This window comes from Dermochelys coriacea, chromosome 2 (genome assembly GCF_009764565.3).
Source record: "Dermochelys coriacea isolate rDerCor1 chromosome 2, rDerCor1.pri.v4, whole genome shotgun sequence".
Classification (NCBI taxonomy): Eukaryota; Metazoa; Chordata; order Testudines; family Dermochelyidae; genus Dermochelys; species Dermochelys coriacea.
Window position 1 is genome coordinate 181614733 of NC_050069.1, and position 15981 is coordinate 181630713.

The 15981-nt window shown below is 41.5% G+C and overlaps 1 protein-coding gene across 1 annotated transcript in view; it reads left to right on the forward strand.

The window, feature by feature from the left end:
* The window catches only part of TBX20 (T-box transcription factor 20), a 49854-nt gene that overhangs the window by 26698 nt on the left and 7175 nt on the right, over positions 1-15981 (forward strand). Inside the window, exon 7 of the mRNA XM_038391417.2 lies at positions 11366-11478. Within this exon, the coding sequence (XP_038247345.1) occupies positions 11366-11478 (113 nt within the window). The remainder of the gene's footprint in view (positions 1-11365; positions 11479-15981) is intronic.

Below are 15981 nucleotides of genomic sequence, written 5' to 3' on the forward strand. Positions count from 1 at the left end.
GAAAAATAAGATCTAGTGATCCCATGCAATGAAGAATAAGGCAGTATAAATTTTTTTCATATTTGACACCCATTAAAAGTCATGCATTACAATATTTTAGGCAATAGATTGAATGATGCAATTTGAGTTTTTCTTGCTATAATAATAAATAGCTTCAACACGGCCACCACTTGAAATAAACAATATTGTTATTCTATTTCTATGTCCTGGAGAAGAATATGCAAGGTAAATACACATTCACACATCTCTTTATAGTTGAAAATTTGATTAGATGTTGCAAGTAGATTTTCCAGTCAATGCATGGGCTTCCCAAAGCAGATATGCATACAGTGTATGCATGAATAAATTGAAATGTGCACAGTGATCTTAGTGATCTCCAATCTGTGAAGCATCCCACGATGTAAGGGCCAAAAGACCACTCATTTATCATCAGCTGCAAGTTTTCAGGATGACCTAAGTAGTGTGAAAGTGGACAAAGCTTTGGATTTCATTTCCAGGTATTTAAGTCTGCTTTTTCCTAAACAGCCTGTGGGGAGGGAAACAAATCAGATCAATTGATCTTTAGAGACCTAAAGAAATTAAATTAGTCTGGAGTCAGTTACTGCACTAAACCATCTAGTAATTGGATTGCTCCTTGTTACTGATTGAAAACAGCCCCTATCTGTAACAATATAGGGAGCTTTTCTTTATAGTAGATCTGAGAGAAAAACACATCTTTTTATGACATGATGACAGAAATTGCACTTTTCTAACCTAATTGAATATGATTTTATAAATATGTGACTTTAACGATTTGAAGTTTCCTGTTCCAGATTTACGATCACTATGTAGGAAATCCAAACTGAAAATGCCTTTAGGATTGAATCTGTTTGCATTGTACATATTGAAGTTATAACAATATAAATAAGGACAATGGAGTGTGCAAAATGGTATAGACTTTGAGCACCTGTAACTATTGGAGTTAATATACTTGCTCTCATTTCTATTCAAATACCTGAGCATAGTCTTTTTTTCCTGATAGCTTTCCATTCATAACTTTTATCGAGTAAAAATGTTCGGTGGCTGGGGTATATTTCAAATTTACACATTTGGGATATGAGATTCCTTTGTAATCATTAGAAGTGAATAAAGAGACTCTATTCTCTTTCCACAAATTACTTTTTGTGGCAATCTATCTACGCTCACTCTGCGCAGAATTTATCCAGAGGCACTGTGTCTTAGAAAAATCACTGACTCACCCACTGATACTGGCCCTTTTTATTTATTTTTTTGTCTTCAATACTTGCTCTGTTGTAGGTCGGTTCCTTCAGCAGGTACCTTTAAAAAGTTAAATTTAACAACAATTATCACACTGTGGTATATGATGTACCATGGTGTCACCCACAGTATATCAGACACTGTGGTGTGGTCACGGTTGGTGAATGCCAGGGGTCAAAGTAACTTAACGGGTGGCTGGGGTCCTGGGCAATGTGGGGGGAGGAGGCAGGGGAGGCTCTGGGCCCCCGGAAGGTGCGGAAGGGGTGGGGCTGGGGCCAGACTCCCCCAGCCAGCCCTGCAGCGCTGCCTGGCTCAGGCCGCCTGGGGCTCTGGAGGCGATTTAAAGAGCCCAGGGTGCCAGCCGCTGGTGCAGTAGCAGTAGCAGTGGCTGGGAACTTCAGGCCCTTTAAATCACCGTCAGAGCCCTGGGCCCTTTAAATCGCCCCTGAAGCCCCTTGGTAGAGGCGGTGGCCGGGAGCCCCGGGGCTCCTGTGGTGATTTAAAGGGCCAGGGGCTCTGGCTGCTGCTGGGAGCCCTGGGGCCTTTTAAATTGCCAGACCCTTTAGCCCTGCCTCTCCCCCACCCCCCGCATCAGCGGGCCTCCCAGTCCGGTAGGCTGTATACCAGCTTTCTTACCGGTACGCCGGACCATACCAAACCCTCTTACTTTCACCTCTGGTGAATGCTAATTTTTTTTTTAAATAACTATTGTTAAAAAGGCTATAAAATAGCTTGAGAATAAGCAAACGTCACTGGCAACATGTATGAAGTGAGCCTCTTTATACTTCTGCTGAACAAGAGCCCAAAGGCTATAAAAAATGTCAAATCACAAGGCCAATAGGTTCACTTTTTGCTGTGCATCTGAATGCCTCCTTTGGGCTTGTAGTGAAGAATTAGCCTAGGGAATAATATCATGCACACCGGCCAGCAAGAAATTCAATCAGTTTAAAGTATGGGAGTCAACAGAACTACTGAACCATAAACTAATGTTCAGAGTGCAATCGATGGATCATACTTTTATTCTGAATTTTTTTTTGTTTTAATGCATGTGAGGAAAGCTCAGAAATGGACTGGTGACTGTATTAAAGATAATTGAGCGTACCTCTCTTGCATATCTCTAATAAACACTCACTGAAGTCAGAGAGATGCATCAAGAGGAGATGGCTCTTAATCCAGAAGTGTGGCCTGAACACCAAAACAATACTTAGCATCAGAGCGAGAGAGAGAGAGAGAGAGAGAGAGAGAGAGAGAGTGAAAAGTAGATGCGCGGGGAAGCCCCAACTCAGCATTTCATATTGGTTTTCTTGGTAATCAGGGTCAACATTTTCCTACATTAGGCAGTCTCTGCCTAAAATACAGAAGTATATTGTATAAAGGCATAAACTGAATGTGAAATGTGCTTGAACACTCAAATATGGGCTTAGTCCCATCTACATTGCAGTCACACCATGTGCTTAGTTAGGTGATATCAGTGGTAAACTTGACTGGGGTCGGTACCTCTTTTGCTTTCCAAGCCAATGCAGGACCCCTTCCTTTTACCTAACATCTATCAAAAGAGACCTCTTCCTATCCCCTTTTAGCCCCCTCCAGGGGCCAGAAAGCATGCATGCCCTCTAAACTGGCAGAGAGGCATATGCTGATTGATAGTGCCAATGGCCCCCATAGGCACCAACTCCGACGGTGCTCTGGGGCTGGAGCACCCATGGGGAGAAAATGGTGGGTGCTGAGCAGCCACTGCAGCCCCATTATTAGCTCCCACCCAGCGCCTCCCACCTGCCCGCAGGCCTCACGGATCAGAGCCTCCCTCTCCCTCCCCACGCCTCCCGCCCGCTGTGATCAGCTGTTTTGTGGCATGCAGGAGGCTCTACGGGGACATGGGGAGGAGCAAGGACATGGTCGCTGGGAGGAGGGGGCGAAACTGGGCAGGAACAGGCAGGATGGGGGTGGAGCAGGGGTGGGAAGAGGCGCGTGGGAGTGGGGCCTTGGGGGAAGGGGTGGAGTGGGGACGGGGCCTGGGGCTGGGAGTCATGCACCCTCTGGCACTTTGGAAAGTTGGCACCTGTGCTGGTCCCACCCCCCATTTCCAAAAGCAATTTACAACTCTGTGCTAATTCTTCTCCAATATGGATCAAAGACCTACCTCCCCTGCTTGTTTCTCCTCTGGAGAAGTTGTCAGAAACCAGCATTGGTAAGAGATAAGTCCTATCAGAATCACAGGTTGGGGGCTGGACAAGGGGAGCCCCCAGTCCGGTTTCTTACGAGCTTTCCTACCCAACCCTGCCTCCTGGTGGCCAGGAGCCAACCTTTCCTTCTTTCCAGCTCAGCAATAGCCCAGCTGAAACCTTGGAATCTGTCCGCTTCCCAATATTTTAAACACTTGGAACCCAGATTAGTCTCCTGATGGGCCTGATTTGCTGTTGCCCTGCCCCATGTGTAGTCAATTACACTAGTGCAAAGTGGGTACAAAACACTAACATGCTGATTTGGTATCCTCTTGCTCACTTTTCCACTCACTGTGCACTGGTGTGAATGACTACACAAGGGGCAAAGTCATTTAGAATCAAGCGTGTCATTTCCACTGCTAAGGAGATTCTCCATGTGGATTTCTCTTATCTTGCATGAGAGTGAGCATCAGTCACCTCCAGGACACTGCTCTCATCCCACTTCCCTGACCTTCAAAAAAAAAAAAACAACTCTCTGCACCCCCAGGGTTAAATCTGACCCAATGGAGTAATACTAGAGACGAGTGTAATCCCATACATCATTAGTTTAAGAAACAAATCACTTAAATATCTCTAGTGAACTTTCACATGAGTTTGCGATTTGGCAAATCAGGGGAGAGGAATATAAAGTAAACATTTTACTTTTCTGATTTGCTGCATATCGCCCTTTTCCCTTTTTTGGGGCGGGGGTGTATATGAGGTGGAAGGGGGAAGGGATATTTAATATCCTCATGCTTTAATTCCATACTTTCCACTATTTTTTTCCATATAGTGGTCTAAATCTTGCTACTTTACCTTAAGGCAAAGTACAAGGCTTATCACAGCTCTTCCAAAGTTAAAATTAGTGGCTGGTATGTGTGTTGTGATATGCCATCATCTCAGGAAGTGTCATTTCTGAGATAAACTTTGCCTGTACCCTACTGTTTTCCAGATGCAGGTTTTTCCAAATACCAGCAAATATTTTATTTTGATTTGTCTTCTTTTAAAAGCTGTGACTCTTTGCTTTTTGTGTGTTGTATTTATCGAGTTCTAGCATGTTAGTTTTGATTTTCTGTGGCTAATTTTGGCTCCCTAGCACACTTTGGGCCAGACTTTATTTTCACTTTAACCCATTCAACACCATTTAATTTGATGGGCCAAAGACCTCAGCTGGTGTCGACTGGCCTAGCTCTGCCAAACTATGTCAATTTTAACCAGATGAGGATTTGGCCTGATGAGTGTAACTAAGAGCTGGATTATGTTCATAAAGCCAACATGCAATATCAGTATATCAGCATAATTTGTTGGAAGTGCTATATATGTTTTTAATCGTGTGTTGTGTGTATACAGTAAGCATTGTGGCTGGACGATTCCTGAACAGGGTTGCAGATAAATGTTTGTTATTCACTTCATTCTGTTCCCCCTTCAGTAAAAGAGCACTTGTTCCTCCCCTGCTTTTTTTTTAAAAGGACTCCTTTTTACCACTTGACTCTTGGACAAATTAGTCATCTTTTACTTTAAAAAAAAAAAGTTCTACTATAGTGAGACTTCCAGCAACTTTTTTTTTTTGTCTTCTGAACCCATTTATTCTGTCTGTCTTCACATCACCTCACTTCTGATGTCTTCTGTTATCTGGGCTCTCTTCCAAATGTACTAACCGGCAGCTACAAAAAAGGGAAACCTTTGAAATCCAGAGCTAAAGAAGTTATTCAAGCTGTAAACTGATAATTCATACACTCTGTATCCTGTTCGGTATTTTTCTTTGTGTTGCATTGAATGGCCAAGCAAAACAGAGTTGTCAGCTTTATTATTTTCCTCCTATTAATCCATTGTACATTGCATTTTCTTAAAAAAGGAAAGCAACAAAAGACGTGGGGCGTGAATTAGGATGGATCCTTATTGTTTTGCTTATCACCCAGATTGATAGTGAGGGAGCTCCTGAAAAATGGAGAAAGCATGGACAGGTTGGTCAGCATGGCTCATAATGTCTGTAGCTATTTTAGGTATTCCTGACAGCATCTCCTCAAGGAACTACAGATGCAGAGGGTTCTTCTCTGAAGCAAAAGATGGTGAATAGTGGAATTTCTCTCTGCACTTTGTCTTCAATAGACATCAGACCAGGCCCATAGTGGAAAGGTTGGATGAGCAGTATGTAGGAATCTCTGATTTTTGTATGTGTCTAAGATGGGTGCTTACCTGCACCTGCCACTGCCAGGGTGGTCCAGTTATGTATTAGCTTTGTCTGTTGCCTTGGGCTAAGACTAAAAATGTTGTTGAAAGCCTGCTCCATCCAAAGGAAGAAGGTAGAAATCTTGTTCCCATCCCATGTACACTCGCTGTCTAGCACTGATACCAACTGCAGAAAAAGACACAACTTCAAGTATATGCAAGAATAGTGTGGACTTGAAGTCCATGGTCCTGACCATACACTGTATTGTACACAGATAGGCCCCATTGACTTGATGGTGATTCCGTGGGAATTGTATGTGCCCATGCATAATACATTGCAACATCAAAGCCCAGGTGATCAGAACACGCTATACTGTGGGCTGTAGTGAGAGCACCACAAACAGCAAATGAGAGATTTGATGAAAAGTCTTCAAAGGAATGCCTTCTTTTGCCTACAAGGAAGCATAGCCCCTTTCATCTTGATTGAGGATCTGGCCATAGTGATCCTTGCCTTTATCATCTCCAGAGTGAATTTCTATAATTTACTTGGGTTTGATAATGGAAGGAAACAGATGTTCCAGCTTATGCAAGAAATTGCCCTGCTCCTCAGTTGCAAAAAACACTTAAGAGTGCTTTGTATTTTTTTAAAAAAAGGAGGACTTGTGGCACCTTAGAGACTAACGAATTTATTTGAGCATAAGGTACCACAAGTCGTCCTTTTCTTTTTGTGAATACAGACTAACACGGCTGCTACTCTGAAACCTTGTATTTTTTACTGACTCTCAGGTCACGGCCAGTGGCGTTTAAGGCCTTGGTCTGAATCTGTTAGTGGATCAGGTCCCAGCTACATCAGAGACTGCCTGTCAATTCATGGTCCTCTGAGACAGCTCTGCTGTTCCAGGACAGTGCCGCTAACCAGGCCTAAGATTGTCCTAGTGAAAACTGGAGGTAAAGCATTGTCAGTCAAGAGACCTCAGCTTTGGAATGAGTTACCATAGGAGGTAAGACTGAGACATCCAATAGGTCAATACATCACTAGAATTGGTGGCTTGATGTTGCAACCAAGGTGTGGAAGCTCTGATGCTCCTCTGAGAGAAAAAATATTTTCCATGATCCATCACTAGGTGTCACTACCCTTGATATGCAGCATGCAATGAATGCTGCAGTCACCCATGCATCATTGAAATATTACGTCCTGTCCACATTATTGGATTCATGGTTCAAAACCACTATGGCTTCTTTCTGATGTGGAGAAGAGAGGGACTTTATTCAATATAAATGAAGGTTGATTGACCAGTCTTGTCTCACCACATGCTTCTGTCACTCTACAGTTCTTTGAGATCCTCGTAAATTCCCTTCCACATTACCATTTATCCTGTTCATCCTGCCTCTTCCACCACTGCCATCATATGTCCTCCTATTCCATGCTGGCCAGCAGCAACTCAGTTTCCTCCTTGACATCTGGTACACAGTTACTCCCCTGTTCAGACAGCTCCAGCTCCTATCTTCTCTGACCTCTTCCTAGTCTCTAGCCCATTCCATGCTGTTATTGTACAGTTGTATACTTAGCAGAATTTGATCGTCATATTTTTTAGTACTAATGTGCGGATTTCATTCATATTAACTAAGTTTAAAAGGGGAGCTTGAAGGGTGACAAAATGTTGGGAGAGCATGCAAAATAAATTGGCCGTAAAATAACATCTTCACCTCCACTTCTCTGACAGCTCCAACCCCCTCAATATTCAGTTACCCTAACTTTACTGATAAATAGAAGGCGCCCTAGAAATCTAAGTAATTGCGTAAAGTAAAAATCAGTTGAGTTAAGCATTAGGCCAAAACTATCTGCAAACTGAAGACCAAAAGCTTTTCTTGGATTAAACTGAAATTACTTCATTTTTCACAAGATGTTCAGCTGATTATAGATTAAGTCTGAACATTTTCAAGGGATGCTTCTGAAAACACCAACAATCTGATTTTCAGACTCCAGTTTTCATTTATTAAGTATTTTTATTGAACCGAATCATAATATCGCAAATATTGATTTATCTTTCAGTGATTTATAAAATTATCTGCATATATCTTTTAAGCAATGTTGTGACATGATCAGCCTAGTTATTAATTCCTTTCATTTGCTTAAGACCTTTTGCACACACAAATATAAAACTATAAGTTTTAAATAAATGAGTATTGTTCCCATTAAGTTCATTTCTATGTTTGGGGTGGGTTTTTTGAGTATTTCTCTCCCCCACCCCCAATCTCCGTATACAGATTGTCATGCTACAGGTATCCTAGATAGTGCATTTTTGTATAATCCAAAATTTCAGGTAATCTGTGTAGGGGTTCTCCGGTGGGAGGGCTTACTCTTTTACTCCACCACACAGACACGGCGTGTGAATCAAAATCTAGACCTTTAAATTTAAAAATCATTAGTTGTTTTGTAATAAAACCATAAACAGGCGATGCAGTCAGATGAGATTTATTTTATGTAAAATTTTGAATGTTAAACTTCAGGTGCTGAGAACCGTCTGCAGAACCGGCTCTAGGAACCAGCAAAGCAAGCATGTGCTTGGGGCAGCACAATTCCAGGGGCAGCATTCCGGCCACACTTTTTTTTTTTTTGGCTTGGGTAGTTGCGCCCTTGGAGCTTGGGACGGCAAATTTTTTGCTTGGGGTGGCAAAAATCCTAGAGCTGGCCCTGCTTGTCTGTACTAGAGAGGGTTTGCTGTTACAGCTCTAACAGCAAATCGTCTTAATGCAGATGCAGCTTACACCAGCAAAAGGGTTCTTTTGTCCATACAACTCATTCCATTTCCCCAATGAAATAAGCTATACCAGCAAAATAACTTTTTTGCTAGTATAACAGTATCTACACTATGGTTTTTGCTGGTATAAAAATGTTGTAAAAAAATCACAGCCCTAAGTGACATTTCAGTCCTGGCAAAAAAAATTGTGTAAACCTGGCCCATGGTTATAGCTCAGAACTAACACTTTTGTGTCATGAGCTGCTTTTCCTAATCTTAATTTCCTCATTCTTAATTTTTTCCTGTTTTTAAAATACTTTTTCTTTTCACAATGAATCTGATGATTTTTGGCACAATATCTGCAAAATAATAGTAATAATAATTCATAAAAAATCCAAACATACTGTGCCCCACTTCCAAACTTTTCACGTTCAGGGTTCACGTAAAAGTCATACCTCTTTTCCCTTTAAAAAAGACAACCACATAAGATAATGCAGTTCTCTGTCTAGCAAAGTGACCCATCTGGAAAGAATTTAGTCTGCAATAATTGTGGGTATTTGATTTAGTTTTAAATTCCCATAGGGCAATTCAAAGGTAAATTTATTGGGCCAAATTTATCTGTAATGTACCTCCATTGAACCTCATAAGGTTACAGATGAATTTGGCCCATTGAACTAGAACTGGAGCCTGCATTGTTTCTGCCGTTTCACAACATTATTACATACCGTACATCAGAGTATATCATTACAAGCAGACATTTACTACTAATAAAGTCAATACAGACATATCACCTGAAAGTGATTTATTTTTTTCAGAGCTTTTATGGTTAGTTGCTGTATATCTGGCCTTCAAATGTGAAAGTGCTTACCGCCTGGCATCTACCCCACTTTGCCAAGGCAATCCCAATTCATTATTCTATGATGGTCTCCTATTCTCCATGTTTATTTATTAATTTCTTGGTAAGCAACATTTCCCAGTCTGTTTGAAAAAGAAAAGACCTAAGAGGCATTAAATACATAACATAAACAATGCCGTCTGTCTTTTTCTTTGTAAAATCTTCTTGGAGATAGCCCTGATATGCCCACTGTTTTCAATCACTTAAAAGGCAATAATTCAATTATATCATCCTCTACATAGGAACTGCCATTGCTTTCAGTCCACTTCCAATCCTGACACAAGTAAATCACTTAGATAAGATCCCCTTTTTATTTTTTTTCCAGGAGACTAGCATAAGTAATGATACCAGTGATAGACCAAGGACAAAATGACTATAATAGCCTTTTTGTAGGAAAGGAAAACATGTGCCACAATGATTTATTGTGCTGTTTGGAAAATATTTTTCCTTGGAATTTTTGCAACAGCTGAATTGCCATAATAAAATACATGTAGCAACATTATCAGATGGTAAGGCCGAAAGAAACCTGCACCAAACCGATGTATTACCTATGTGAAGGTATAAGGGACACCATGTCTCTGGGGTCAGATACCTGCAGCTGGCTGGCTAGCTAATTAGCTCTGCCCTCTGCACCTGAGAAAAGAGCAGGACCTTAATGGCTGATCCGTATATAAGAGGTCAACAGGAAATGGAGAGGGGATGCTGCAACACCCACCAGAAAGTTGAGGGGCCAGGGGCTGTGCTCCCAATGACCTGTTACCGGAGCTACTGCAGAGAGGAATTGCTCCAGAAATCAAAATGGACAGAAAGGAGATTGTGTGAAGTCCTTTGTTTCTGAGGCAAGAGCCAGGAAATTTTGGGTTGCTGAAGTTACTTGTGTGAGGGGCAGAGCTGGGGAAGGGACTACTTGGCCTGCGCCGGCTTTGAGGAAGGAGTTTGTGAGGTTTGGATTTCTTTTTGTTAAGAAGCCTTAAACTAAAAACATCCCTCTCTGCTGGAAAATGCTTGCCTGGATTCTGTGAGAGAGCTCGGCCAGAATTATCCCAGGGAGTGAGCTGGCTCAGCAAGATCAAAACCTGGTTTGGTAGGAGGAAAGTGCTGTAAGATAGGCCCCAATCCTTCATAGACTGGATGAGAGCAGGAATATAAAGCCACACTGGAAATGTATTAGATTCATTCTTGGTGTAATGCCATTGATTTAAATGGAAATATACCAGGGATTTGGTATATTTGGTCCTCTTCATAAATTGGCTTACTCGTCATGTAGTTATGACTTTCTTCTATTTAAAAACCGTTTGTGTGAATTCAGTGCCTGTTCAAGGTGCCAGGCTGAGAGATCTAGGCCTATCAGACCTCTGCTAGTCCATAGAATAGATACCTCACGAGAGGGAGCACAGCAGATTTCCTATATTGTATTCTTAATATGCCTACATCCTGACTGAGGGACTGTCCTTGCAGGTGAACTGTGTCCATGGCCATGCCCTGATCTTGCTGACAGTCTCTGCAAGAATGGGAGAGTGCCAGCTGTGATGGTAGTATCTGTGAAGTGGACATTTGTTCATTGGGAATTGGATTGTGACCATCACTCCTGACCCAGACCTAGTTTTACCAGCACAAATGTTCACAGAACATGAATTTTAAGCTTGCATCTTCAAATACTTGCTGAGGCTGGTTTTATATTGACTGTCTGTGAAAACCCACATGAGAAACTTGGTGGTAAATTTGCTCTCATTCATTTCAGGACCAGACACAACACAATGTAAGACGTGGCCAAAAATGAGTAAACAATATTGATTGAATTTGGGATTTTTAACACAAGCCACAGAGTAACTGAAATGCATGAAACATCTTGTTTTAATGATTTTGAGAATTTGAGAAAATATGATCTGTTGGTATGTACTTCATGAACAGAGACAATCTGTTAATCATTTCCCCCCTAATTTAATTATTCATTCTGCTATAGTGTCAGAGCTGATGTCAGCCATATGCGTCAGACACATCTGGCTTAGTCACAGCATAGAATGGGTTATGGGGTTTATACGCTAAACAGAGGTGGTAGTGCTTAGGATGCTACTGACGTACAATATTGCTTTCTTCCATAGAGAGAGTGTGGAGAGCCTTATTCAAAAGCATTCCTATGCACGCTCCCCCATCAGAACCTATGGAGGAGAAGATGATGTTCTGGGAGATGAGAGCCAGGCAACACAAAGCAGAGGTAGGAAAATACATTGACAAGAACACATTAAGGACTAAATTCTCCACTGCATCTCAACTCTCCGCAGTGCTGGGCAGAAGGGGGACACGTCCAGTGCTGCACAGCTCTGCAGAGTTGCTTTAACTTATGCCACCAAGGTAAGGCCCCTAACTGATCTTATACAGGTGGAGTTTAGCCCCCACCACATTTTTGGCATGCTTTGTATACTGGTGGTGTGTGGAGAGGTGGTTGATGCAGAAGAGAGTTATGCTGCCTTCATCAGCTTGATGCCGCAGAACATTCCTTTACACGAGAAGAACTCTGCTGGCCATCTCCAGCCGGAATATGGCTATGCTGCATTGCCTGAGCAGTGCCAAGGGACATGGCAGGCTGGAGAATTAGCTTTAAACTTGTAACGACCTGGGTGACTAAAGCCCCAGTCCTTCCTGTCATTTCACCCCCAAATGACTTAGTTTTGTTTTACCAATTGCAAAACCAATTGCTACCCTGAATTGCCTTCCAAATAGATGCTTGCTGCACAAGCTACATCGGCAGTCACTATGCTAGTCAAAATAGACCTTTACTGCTATGGCTATAGCTTCCTGACCTTAATGTGTTGTTCCCTGCCTGGAGACTTCATGACCTGCTTCATCTGCAATAACCACTTGAGGTAAAACAGTTCTGTCTGCCTGTAGACTGGCAGGGCCCTTGTCTTATCCTCTGACTTCATGCAGCATTACTAAGACAGGAGATTGTTCCTGTTCATAAGCTCTTTGGATATAGGGGAAAACTGTGCTCGCTTTGAACCATGAGTTTCTCTTCAGCAAAGGTGTACATTTGCACTTACTCATTCATATCTGTCCCTAAGAACAATGCCTTAATTTCTGGAGTTACTGGGCCAGATCCTCAGCTGGTATGTTTGAAATCCTTCAGTGGAGTCAGCCAGTTTACACCAGTTGAGTATATCCTTGGTGACACTGTTATTTTCTCCCCACCCCCCACAATACATGGTGGTGTACAACTTACTGCTTCTCCAAATGAGTAACATACCTCCCCGCCCCGTCGCCCTCCAAAAGCATAGAACTAGCAATCTGTGACAGTCTTACTGAGAGAGACTCCCAAAAAGTATGAGGGGAAATGTAAATATCTCTCTGAAATTCTCAGCAAAATCTTTTGATAACCTCTTTAAAAACTGTCTTAAAATGGATGCATAATAAGGGAGTTGAATGAGACTTGGCAGGTGAGCAAGTGCTGCTGGCCTCAGCATATGGCAAGAGGTCTGTGGGTCCTGACCATACCTGGAACCAGCAGACAATGTCCCCAGCAGGTATTATATTTGGGCCTCACTGGAGCACCGGTTGTAATCCTTCTCTGCTTCTGTACAGATGGGAAGAGGCACCCACTTCCCCATCAAGCGCGCTCATTGTAAGGGGCTCGATTTTTTCCATGACATATAGAAAGGGAAGAAGAAAAGGAGTACTTGTGGCACCTTAGAGACTAACAAATTTATTAGAGCATAAGTGAAGTGAGCTGTAGCTCACGAAAGCTTATGCTCTAATAAATTTGTTAGTCTCTAAGGTGCCACAAGTACTCCTTTTCTTTTTGCGAATACAGACTAACACGGCTGCTACTCTGAAAAAAGAAAGGGAAGAGTTTGCAATACTCATAATTTACTTCAAAACCCATTCAGTGCATTCATTTTCAAAGTATTTTGGCACTCTTTGTTCTGGTCTCACTAGCCCCTAGAAGTACAGAGGCATGTAAAAATGAAGAAAAAATTGGGAGAGAAGAAAGGAGAAATGATAACCTATTTCAGGATCTCCAGAAGTTTGTTTGGGGTTTAATTCTTGCAACAGGCAAAGGTTTGCAAGGGTCCTCCCCCACCCCTTATTGGTTTGAGCATTCTGTTTAGGCAGTCTTGGGGAGTCTCAAAGTACAATAATCAAATCTAAAATGTGATCACAAAGGCCAGCAGCTCATGCTGGTGTTTCTGAGAATCCCAGAGAAGCTGGCACTGTTTCTGGAACACAAAATACCAAGTTCAAGATAACCTGAGTGTTATTGAATGTTCACTATAACATGAAGTCTGGTTACCAAAGCTATTAACAAATAGGAGGTGTGTGGGTGTGTGTGTGTATGTATGTATGTATGTATGTGTATATATATATATATATAAAATCTCCTTACATAAAACATAACCCTCTACAGTTAAAAATATACTGTATGTGTACTTGTATGCGTACACACACAAACTCATACATGACACAGCTCAGGGTTGATACTAGAGATAGGGCCAAGTGTAAAATTCAGATTTTAATCCAGATTTGGACACAAACTTCCCCACAACTCAGAGATATTCAGATTCAGGGTTTATAGAAGATTTTTGTTTTGGTCTATTGTAGAGAGAAGCATCTTTACAGTTTTGCTCTAGATCCAAACTTCCCCCATGTTCAGGGATGTTCAGATTTATTTCAAGTCCATCTCTGCTATGGATTTGACATAACTTTTATTCTAGAGCAATTCATTCTTACTGAATCACTTTTCCTGTCTAGTTATGCAGGGGAAGCATTTATCATGAATAACATATCCAATGAATTTTGCTGTTTTTTCTGCTTTGAGGATTTGTCCATGATCAGACTGTTTTTGTTTTTTAAAGTGTGTGACAGGTTGTGACCGCCCCCCCCCTCCAGTGTGCAGTCTGGGAGCTGTTGGAACTGCTGTGCCCCCTAACAATTCAGCTGGGCTGGCCTCTCACACACTGCTTTGCTGGTGATTCTGCCAGTCTCTCCAAGCCCTGTTATCACCCAACACGACAGCAGGGGGCGCCACACACCTAACTGACTTACCTGAGTGTTTTACCTAAGCCACTCCTGGAGAAACAGGAGACCCCCCAGCCAACTTCCCAGCTCTCCAGCCTTGCACCCCTACTGGAGTATAAACCCAGAATTATGCCATCTTGCACTGAACAGGGATCTGTATGGTGCAAACTCATTAATTAATTCACTTCCTCCTCAATGTGGGGAAGATCTGCAACAGCCTTTGTTTAGAACTAGGATTCCCAAACACTTCACCCAATAGCTCACTGGTTAAGATAAAATGTAAAACAAGTTTATTAACTAAAGAAAAATAGATATTAAGGGATTAGAAGTAACAGTTAACAGATCAAAGCAGGTTACCTAGCAAATAAACAAAAATACACATTGAGCCTAATATATTAGATAGGGTTTGAATTAGCAATGTCTCACCCTGACTGATGATACGAGCAGTCCACCAAGTTTCCATATATAAGCTAGAAATCTCCCTGCCCCTGCCCTGTTCAGTCTTTTTTTCCTCAGGTGTTCTCTTGTGTGTGGAGTGAGGTTCAGTCATGATGTCACTTCCCCCTTATATCTTCTTCCAACTTGCTGGAAAGCTCTTTTACTGTTACCTGGGTCAAACAGTTCCCATTGTGCAATGCTATCTTGGAGAGGTTTCTATTGTACACAGTTCCTGGGGTAATGCTTGTGTGCATTTCCTCATAAGCCATCAACATTGTTTGGCCTTTTTATTGTACCTGAAAGACTGATTGTGGGTATTCTTAACTCTCAGCATGTTTCTGTAGCATATACACAGCCAAACTTCTTAACTTCACATACAATGATAGCACATACCATCCAACAAGGTATTAAATGTTTATCAGAACAAGACTTTTAGAATGATGCCTCACAAGGCATACTTTGTACGAAATATATCATAATTATATGGCAGTGGTGAATATGGGGTGCAGAGTGTCACCAAATGTATTTGAAATTCTTCTGCAAACAATTGTTTGCCTACATGTTGCTCATGAGCTGTTTGTTATGAATGGTCAGTATTTGACATTCAAAGTGTTTTTCTTTGTTATATAGGTGTTTTCATATTTCTTTTTCATGACTGGCTAAGCATATCTCTTCCAGTCACATTTCTGATGCAAATGCTATCTATTATAAATTTAAAATTCTTTCCCCATGAATATTCTGCAATATTGGCTTAAGATTGTGTATTGCCAAACATTCTAGCCAGTGAACTTATTTCCTAAAATATCGATTTAGGGTGAAATTCTGGCCAATGTGAGTTTCACCATTGATTTTAATGGGATGGGGTTTGGACAGAAAAGCAAACACAAAAAGGACACGAACAGAGAAATAATAATAACAATTAATAATTTTTGCAGTATTTACGCAGCTCAAAAACCCAGACAGGTAACAATCAGATGTGTATGAATAACAGTGACTGAGTGCACCATTTGCACCAGACTTTGAGAGTGATTGACTTTCAAAAGTGAAAAACCTCTTCTGTAGTTGTAGTCCTTGTCTACATGACATTGTTAGAGGCATACCTAGGGCATTGTAGCGCTGCTGCTGTAGTGCCTGTAGTGTAGACATGGCTTTAGTGTAGTTATCAAAGCAAATTATCCACAGGCATGCCAAAAAGATTGCTGTCAAGTGGGATAATTAAAACATTTTTTTAATTTGCAATTTAAACAAGTCTTACTTTTTTTTCTAA